The sequence below is a fragment of the Salvia splendens genome, unplaced genomic scaffold (assembly GCF_004379255.2).
Source record: "Salvia splendens isolate huo1 unplaced genomic scaffold, SspV2 ctg1104, whole genome shotgun sequence".
Taxonomy (NCBI): Eukaryota; Viridiplantae; Streptophyta; class Magnoliopsida; order Lamiales; family Lamiaceae; genus Salvia; species Salvia splendens.
This window is the reverse complement of record NW_024598651.1, coordinates 1-9,090: the sequence shown is the minus strand read 5'-3', so window position 1 is coordinate 9,090 and position 9,090 is coordinate 1. Positions and strand designations below refer to the sequence as shown.

The 9,090-nt window shown below is 37.4% G+C and overlaps 1 protein-coding gene and 2 non-coding genes across 3 annotated transcripts; 2 read left to right on the top strand and 1 right to left on the bottom strand.

Annotated features, from left to right (window-relative positions):
• The first annotated feature begins 2,303 nt into the window (after positions 1–2,303).
• On the top strand, positions 2,304–2,375 carry LOC121788640. Its single transcript, XR_006047882.1, has one exon. It is a non-coding gene; the product is annotated as a small nucleolar RNA snoR126 (small nucleolar RNA).
• A 52-nt stretch (positions 2,376–2,427) lies between these two features.
• Positions 2,428–2,515, top strand: LOC121788639. The gene has a single exon (XR_006047881.1). It is a non-coding gene; the product is annotated as a small nucleolar RNA snoR8a (small nucleolar RNA).
• A 2,599-nt stretch (positions 2,516–5,114) lies between these two features.
• On the bottom strand, positions 5,115–8,762 carry LOC121788638 (putative nuclear RNA export factor SDE5; the record flags this gene model as incomplete). Its single annotated transcript, XM_042187272.1, has 7 exons — positions 5,115–5,393; positions 6,098–6,165; positions 6,239–6,339; positions 6,423–6,490; positions 7,059–7,115; positions 7,320–7,405; positions 8,547–8,762. Coding segments are annotated over 7 exons (713 nt in total), but the record flags the coding sequence as incomplete, so codon positions are not given.
• Positions 8,763–9,090: the final 328 nt, after the last annotated feature.

Genomic DNA, 9,090 nt, shown 5'->3' with positions numbered 1-9,090 from the left:
GCCTTCCACCGTCGCGGGGGTACACGGTTGTTATGGTTGTGGTGGATAGGTTATCTAAATACGCGCATTTCGCGCCTCTCCCCACCAAGTTCGATGCCATGAGGGTGGCACACTTGTTTATCAATACTGTGGTGCGGCATCACGGGTTTCCCAAAACCCTAGTCTCGGATCGTGACTCGGTGTTCTTAAATAAGGTGTGGGAAGAAATTATGCGACTTAGCGGGACTAAACTGAACTTCTCAACCGCTTATCACCCACAGTCAGATGGCCAAACGGAGGTCAGAAATAGGGGTCTCGAGCAGTATTTGCGGGCATTCACGGCCGATCGCCCTTCACGATGGACCAATTCCTCCCGTGCGGAGCTTGCCCTTAACTGTTTCCACCATGCGGCGCTAGGCGTGTCCCCGTTTAAGGCCTTGTATGGCCGTGACCCGCCAAGCCTCGTATTCACGGCACCCTCCACCGGGACGCCCCCATCCGTGGCAGAAATGATCACGCAGCGGAGCGAGCTGCTGGTTGAGCTCAGACGGAACTTGGAGCGTGCACAGCAGCGAATGAGGGACTCAGCCAACAAGCATCGCCGCCATGTAGAGTACGCGGTCGGCGATAGGGTGCTTTTGAAATTACAGCCCTACAGACAACATTCGGTCGCTAGGCCCTTGTCCGCGAAATTGGCGCGTCGTTACTATGGCCCTTTGAGGTGTTGGAACGAATTGGGCAGGTGGCATATCGGTTGAAGCTACCGGATGGGAGTCGGATACATAACGTGTTTCATGTGAGCCTGTTACGGCCTTTTGTGCCCGGCGATAGCGACGGGGTGCGGGGAATTGCCCAGCGATTTTTTTGGAGATAGGCCGCTTGTTTACCCGGTTAGGGTGTTGGAGAAAAGGGTACTTTGGCTGGAGGGACAGCCCCGTGACCACGTACTCATCCGGTGGTCTGACGGGTCGGAGTCACCAACGTGGGAACCCTTGGAGGTGATTGAGCGCAGATTCCCGAACGTGCTCCTTGAGGACAAGGATGTTGCTATCAAGGGGGGAGTTGATACGATACCACAACCGGAGACGCGAGCCGAGCAGGACTCCATTACGGCGTCAAAGCCGAAGACAGACCAGCTGACCGAACAGGGCCCCATTGCGGCGTCAAAGCCGAAGACAGACCAGCTGACCGAACAGGGCCCCATTGCGGCGTCAATGCCGAAGACAGGCCAGCTGCCCGAGCAGGGCTCCATTGCGGCGTCGAAGCCGAAGAGGAATACGAGGCCTCCACAACGGTTGGGCGATTTTGTTCCAAAGTAGTTTTATTTATTAATTAAGTTAATTACTTTAGTTTTGCTTTATTTAAGGACTATTAGTATTTTTATTTTTAATTCTTTTTTCGCATGAGTCGAGTCGGGTTTTCTTTGTTGATTCTTTCCCGATGGATATAGGATTAGGTCGAATCAACCCTAGGGTCCGTAGTTTATAAATAGGGCTTTTGTTCACACATTATAAATAATAAGAATATAGTTGCCCAAACCTATCGTTGTTTTCTTGAGACACAAGTTTTCGAGCCTGATTGCCTGACGGGGAAGAACTCCCGCACACAATCCGCTCGCTAATCGTTGATTCCAAAGCCGGTCGCCGGCCGATCGATCTTCGCCGAGAAAGAACTCGGACGGTTAAGGGAAAGACCCTTAACATATCCATTCATGATTTCAATGTTTACTATAACCACTCTTAAACTATTTTAAGTCTTTCTTGGATAACACAGAAAAGACACTTGAAAACCTCTTAAAACTATTCAATGTCCAAACACACTATAAAAGCTCTAGCTTTATTTTAATTACTCATAAACTCCTAACTTTATTTTTCATAAAATTTTGACATGACTTTATTTTCCATAAAATTTTGATATGACTTTCATTTCCAATCTGTCAACTCTAGATTTTTAAAGTGAATATAAAAAAACTATTTTTTATTTAAAAAAACATAAAATCCTTAGCAAAACATCTTTTATGAGCAAAAGAAATACTACTCATTACATGAAAAAGTAAAGGTTTGCGTATTTTTTTTACTGTAATTTAAAAAAAATTAAATGAGAAGAATCATGTGGAGTAATAAGGAGTGAAAATGCAAAATTAGACGCACTGAACAGTAACCCATAGTCGGGAGCCCAGCCCATATATTTTAAATGGGTTCTCGGCCCATATAAGGCTAAACCCTAAACCTAACACCGAGAAGCCTATAAATATAAGATGTAAACTCTCTCCCACAGCCACAGATATTTCTTCCTTTCATTCGTAATTTACCGCTCAAGTTTTGTAGCTGTGAAGACAACATTTCTCGATGCTGAGTTTTGATATGTATGCTGAATTTTATGCGTGTCTGAGCTGCGTTTCTCAATTTCTTTAATTTTTATAGTATTATTTTGAATTGGAAGGAAGGTGGTTTAGCGATGATTAGAATTCAATTCCTCGTTCTGAATGCTATCATTCGCATGAAAGACTCTTTTACACCCATAGAATCTGAGCGAATCACCTTCTTTCTACTATCATTAATTTCTTCAATTGTTCATTTTGTAAATTTTGTTAATACAGTTCTTTTTTGTGTTTTCAGATTTTCATACTGATTCACGAGAACAACTGTCTTCAGTTAATTTCTAATTCGTTTTTGTTATATTTTCTCAAATTTAAAATTTTCTGTCCCAAAACACGCTTTTATTAGAGAGATAAATTTATTTTTTTAACGTTTAATCTCATTTTACTATGATTGAAACATTCAGTTAATCTAAAAAGTTTATATTAATAATCTACAGTTTACTTAAACCTTTTTTTGTCTAATATTTTAAAACAGGAATAATATTGGGATTATAATAATAATTAAAGTAGTTAATACTTTACTCAAATTCTTGTAGAAATAAAATTTCTCCTAAGAGAACAAAAAGAATTTGTCTAAATAAAATTGTAATCAAAATCTGAACTTGCTAAATAAAAATTAAGGTACAAGTTTTAAATCTTAACTAATTGATAGTAATTGCTTTTGTCGAGTTACATTTGGGTGAAGGCATGAGTTTTATTTTATAAAAGATAAGGGCATTCATAATGGTGACAATGAGATAAAATAAAATGCGATAAATATTAATAATAGATGGAGAATGAGCTATATATTAATGGATAAAAAATGAAAAAATGATAAAATAAAATATAAATTGGAGATCGGGCCACTCACCATGATAGGGTCTGATGATGACCTATGGGGTGCCGATCATTCGATAGTGGCAAATGAATGCTCTAAGAGCATCTCCGGCGGTGGATGTCTGGCTCGGATGTCGGCGACGGGCGATCGGACGTCCGCCATTGTGGAAAATAAGGTCGGATACGCCCATGCAGGTAGGACATCGCACGTCCTCGGATATCCGCGGGACGTCCGAGTCGATGGGCGCCATTGTGGGGGGGTCGGACGTCCGAGTAACAGGGACTATGTATTTTTTTTCTTTTTTTCCTTTTATTATGTAATTTTTCCTTTTATTATGTAATTTTTCCGTATGTCCGAGTCGGACATCTATGTATTACATAATTTTCCCGTATTCCATGTCAAAATTATAATTCCGTTAAATAATTGTGATTTATTTTATTGCGGGATGTCCGAGTGGACGGGCAACCACTGGAGATGCTCTAAAGAATATTGCCTTAAAGAAATTAATAGAATATATAATTTACTTTTTTATTATAATAGAATGCAAATGAATTGAGTTAATGCAACGAGGGATTCACATGACCTTTATAGTAAAAGGAAAATATGAATGGGTGGCAAAATGTGAAATAGGGTGTAGCTTATTTTAATTTGAGAAAATTTTACAATGAATTGAAATATTGCGTGTCACATCGAAAAGTAGAGGTTGATTTGGAAGTACTTGTCTTAAGAAAATAAATACACTTGTAAATAATGAATTTTAATACTCCTTCGTCCAGTTAGTTGGTTGTATACCTTTTTTGTTTGTTGTAATTGAGTTATTTTTTTGATAAAAATTTTATTCACTCTTTTACTCTACTCTCTTTCTCTCTTTATTTAATTTTTTATTTTCTCTTTCCACTTTAAATTTTATATAACTAATTTCTTAAATCTCGTGTCTAAAAAATGTTCCAACTACCTAGGGACTAAGGGAGTTTGTATATAGTAAACAAAGAGAAAAAGTTAAAAATAAGTAGAGAAAGGTGAAAAGATAGTAAAAGTAATGTTAGTAGATTGTGGGGTACTTATTATTAGTGACGTGTAATTTATTAAAAGCTTTTATATTTAGACTTGGTCTAAGATCGTGGGTACATATATTATCCACCCGCAACGCGTTACACGGGTGGCTCGAATCCCGTCCCTCCGTGACGAGATGGGCGCGGGACGCGTTGCATCGTCCCGTATCATCTTCAGCCCGCCAAGACAACCCGCGAGTTGTCTCGCCACCCGCGCGCGTGACGTGGCGCCCTCCGGCGCAATGCGTGACGCCCACTCACCGGCCCGCGAGTGGGTTTCGTCACGCTGACGCAATAAATTATTTTTTTAATGATTTATTTAATAATAAAATTAAAATTCAAAAACGGCAAAATCTAATTCTTGCCACAATTCTTCTTTCTGCATTCTATAGCAAGCAAAAGAAACCATACTTTCTGATAAAGTCATGATATTTCATAGTAAGTTTAGGTCATGGTCACGGCCGCATTTTACGAAGAACAGTAAAACACCGTGATTAGGAGGTGGAAATTAAAAAGAGGGGCTAGGAATGGGAAAAAGGTGTACACACCTCTTATTACTTCCTGCCTCTCCTCCAAAGGATGATGACCCCTTTCCTAGGGCGAAATATGATTTTTATTCAATTTTATCATGTATATTGAGGGAAGAGAGAATAAAGTAGCTATAAATGAGCCGTCTTTAGTTCGAGTAAATATGTTCCGATGCTTTTCCTCCCTTCTTACGCAGTATGTACGTTGCATCCTACACATGCAACATCATGATTTTGAATTTATATGAACTCCACAAGTCGGACATTTGAAACGACCAGAGTGAAAGTCCAGAGGGCAAAACAGAGTAGATAATAAAAAAAAACAGGGAAATAAGTGTGTATGAGAATGAGATAAAATATAGTATTGCTGGAGATTTCCCCAACAAATAATCAAAATAATGAGTAACACCTAATTTAAATGGTTTTCCTTCCAATAATAATAATTGCAATATTTGAATAAAGCTTCATCAAAGGCACCACAAAATAATGTTGAAATGGACAAATCAAAACAAGTGGCTGCCTTATTTGTTTATAAAACTCAATTTATTATGATCAATCTGGTCAACTCGGATGGATATTGTCCATCCATTTCCTTCTTCAGTCCACGTAATACCCTCCTCTTCCAAAAGATTGGTTATCTGTGGACAGCAAGTGTAAATGATGGATGAGAAGACATTTGTTTATTTATCAAGAAAAGAATCAGTACACATTTCTTGGAGATAGCTCAACATTTTCGAGTATAATTGTACTCACTCCATCCACAAATAGGAATCTCACTTCTGGAAGAAAGTTAGTGGAATATGAGTCCAACTTGTTTATACTCCCTTCATCCACGAATAGGAGTCTCATTTCTTTTCGGCACGGGTTTTAAGATATGTTAAGAAAAGTGAATGGAAGATAGGTAGTGGAATAGGGAGCCTCTTTACCATTTATAGTATATTATGAACCGGGGATTCTATTCGCGGACGGACCAAAATGGAAAAACGGGACTACTATTAATTAAATGATACGTGAGTGGAATGTGGGGCCTCTTTTTGAGTAATTACTCATACCCAGATTATAGAAAACGACCAAATTGGGTTGAAAAGGAATCATCTCTTATCAAAATCAAAGAAACCTATTGCTGTTGAGCTTTTAACTACACATAAAATCCATATCCTGATTCAGAATCGATATACCAGAGCTACCGGAGAATAATCTTCAACGCATACTCTAGTACGACTACATAAAAATGTTCATTTTTTTTCTGGAATGTAAGTGCATAACAAAATACTCCATATAGCGGAAAAAGAGAAATAAACAAATAAAAGCAGAAATTCAATATAACAAAACATAATCGTACCAGAAGCTTCCTTCGCTTGTCTTTCTTGTCTCCGCCAGTCCCAACTACAACCTTCATGAACTGAATAGCTGATGAAATCATGTGTCAGAGATGTGGGCCAGGTGAAATGAGAATTCAAAACATGTTAGAATGGTAACGGACATGACAAACCACAAAGAGAGCTAAGATGAAGTTTCATGTGGTACAAGGCATCCTTTGGTTCAAGATAATGCACATTGATGCAATATTCTTCTTCTTTGTTACTGCAAACCCAATGAGATATTTTGGACATCAATGATCAAAGACCGATGAATGTTACAAAACAACAAGAAGTATTTATCCTGACCTGTTCTCAATTAGTTTTTGGGCAGATTTTTCATCTGCTTCTCGGGCCTTCGTTTTATAGAAGTTACCCTACAACAATCAACATATCTGATAAAACAATGGCTACACATAAAAATCAAAGCAAAGTATCTAATTTGGCATTTTTTATGTGGCACAGATGGAGCCTCAGTCAAAGGACATTAAGATCCTAGTGTACACACATTCAAAATTCTCAAATTCAGAGTACTAACACAAATTGTTACAGAAGATTAACTCCTTGAAGTATAAAAGGTTCAAGCACTAAATTTGCTAAGTTCTAAACATTTCAGAATTTGGCAAACATTCTGATGAAATCAACAATTCCAGAGGACAACACATATAATGGGCTTCAAAAACATTTCAATCGATTTTGAGTATCAATGATAAATAGATGTCTATTATCAACTCCAAAATTATGTAAAAAATTAAGAGGGTTGAATTTGCTATAAATCGAAAGACTGGGACATTGTTGTAACAATGTATAGTTTATTTGCAAAAATGCTGAAAGGTTGGGATTTAATTACAATTCACCATAAAAAAATTTATACCACTTTATGAGACCTAATTCTGCACTGTGTTGTGCAAAGTGAGGGTGAAAAATTAGTATAAATACAAATACCTGTTCTAGAAGGTTTTGAGCAGATTCAAATTCCTTTTTCATGAATGCATCCATAGACTGCAAGAACTTACAAATAGTTAGTCGTGGATCATGAAGTACAGTTTTATATTTGCCTGAAAGAAAAGAAAATAAACGTAAGGTAGGGAGGGCACAACAAGGGTACATGGTAGCTGTAGATACTACTGATACTACTGATAATGTTCATAACACGATAAGGAAGATGTTTAGTACAAGAAGGGACACAATCAAGAAAAAACATACAGCTTTGTAGTAAAATTTCATTGTAACCCAATTCTCTGCAACAGCTTTTCGTAGTTCATCATAACTCTCATCATTTGCTTCAGAATCTACAAATCACATTTGCATGCATTAGAAAGCATTCATAAAAGTATGCAAAACCTGACCTAGTAAAAATTTATTAAAAGCACAACCTACAAAAGAATCATGTCACTGACACACTGAGGCATGCAGAAGCTACGAGATGAAGACATCAATATATGGCATTACAGTTAATTGTTACGATTACACAGAATAATCATAGAACCAAAGCATTGAGCAATGTCCAATAATTTGGTGGTAGTTATACATCTAAAGTGTGACAGCTTAGTTGGTTAACAGAAAGCCTCTGAACTTCTTTGAACCCTGACTTAACTGGAAGGAAAAATTTAGAACATGAAAAGGTTAGACAGGAATGTTGTATCTGATATGCAATAATGCAGGCAGCAGTAGTGGAGCTTGAATAAAGTGGAGTAGCAGTTGATGTTGGTTGCTTTGGTTACAAGTAGTGAACATTAATTACAGATAGTGGAGCTTGAATAAAGTTATAGTAGCTAGTTATTATTTTCCAGTAGATGTTATCTTTCTTCTTTCTAGAATTATAAATAGATGCCCTTGGATGTTGAAGAGGACTACTTTTGAGTATTGTATTGGACAGCTTTGCCAAGGCTTTCCTTACATTTGAAGTTGTTATATTTATAATTTTATAATTTTTTATAAAAAATTATGTATTTCATTTTATGCACAAAGTGTTCTTCAACAAACTTACATTTGCTTCATTTCTCTAATCGTATCAGTGTGATGAGGAAACTGACAGTAAGTGATGTCTAAAGTTACATCCAGAAAACTAAATATAATGGCAATTATGGCATTGAAGAAATAGATAAGTCTCTCAAATAACATAGGTCGAATGACTAGTCTTAAGTCAAATGAAAGGTTGTTGCAGCTGTAAGATGAAAACCTATGTTAGAACTAAAGGATGATATGTCTCGTGGGGATAATGTCGACGACAGCCAGTGAAGAGATAATTTGATGCTTGGCTGCTTGCTAGTTCATTTACACATAGATATAAAGGACATCGAAAGAGTAAGTTAGGACTTATGCAAGCAACTATCTGCATCACTAACATGATAGAATGAGCAAAACAAAACAACTGTTGATTCGATAAGAAACACAACACAAAAGAGTACAAAGATATAAGAAAACACATACTTCTACAGTTAATAGTTTGCCTGGTAATAAAAGTAAAATCGTCGACGATTTTTTCTTCCATTTGTTTGGCCACAATCCGACCATAGGACGACTGCTTGTGTGTTCTAACCGGACGGTTGGATTGATGATGATCTTCAAATCTGTTAGGTGCACCAAATAGTGCTTCTAAAATTTCTCTTTGCACGTCTTTCTTCCCTATCTCTGTCTGAGGTAATACTGATAGTCTCCACCACTAGCATCACTTTTTAATTTGAAAGATGATATTATTTTCAACATACTTGTATCAGATACAAAAGAAAGTTAATATTACATGATTCACATCCACTATATTCTAATAGCAAGAATTGTACCTTCCTGAAAGAAGTTGTGATTGCTTTGGACAAGACGTGGACCCCGCATTATGGATTTTGCTCATCATCTCCTGCTTTAAAGAAGCAACAAAATTGGAAAGGAAGCCAATATAAGATAACTCACAGCAACTTATTTGATATAAGTGGGCACATCACATTGTTAATTGTTATACGTTGACGAGTAGGCACAATTT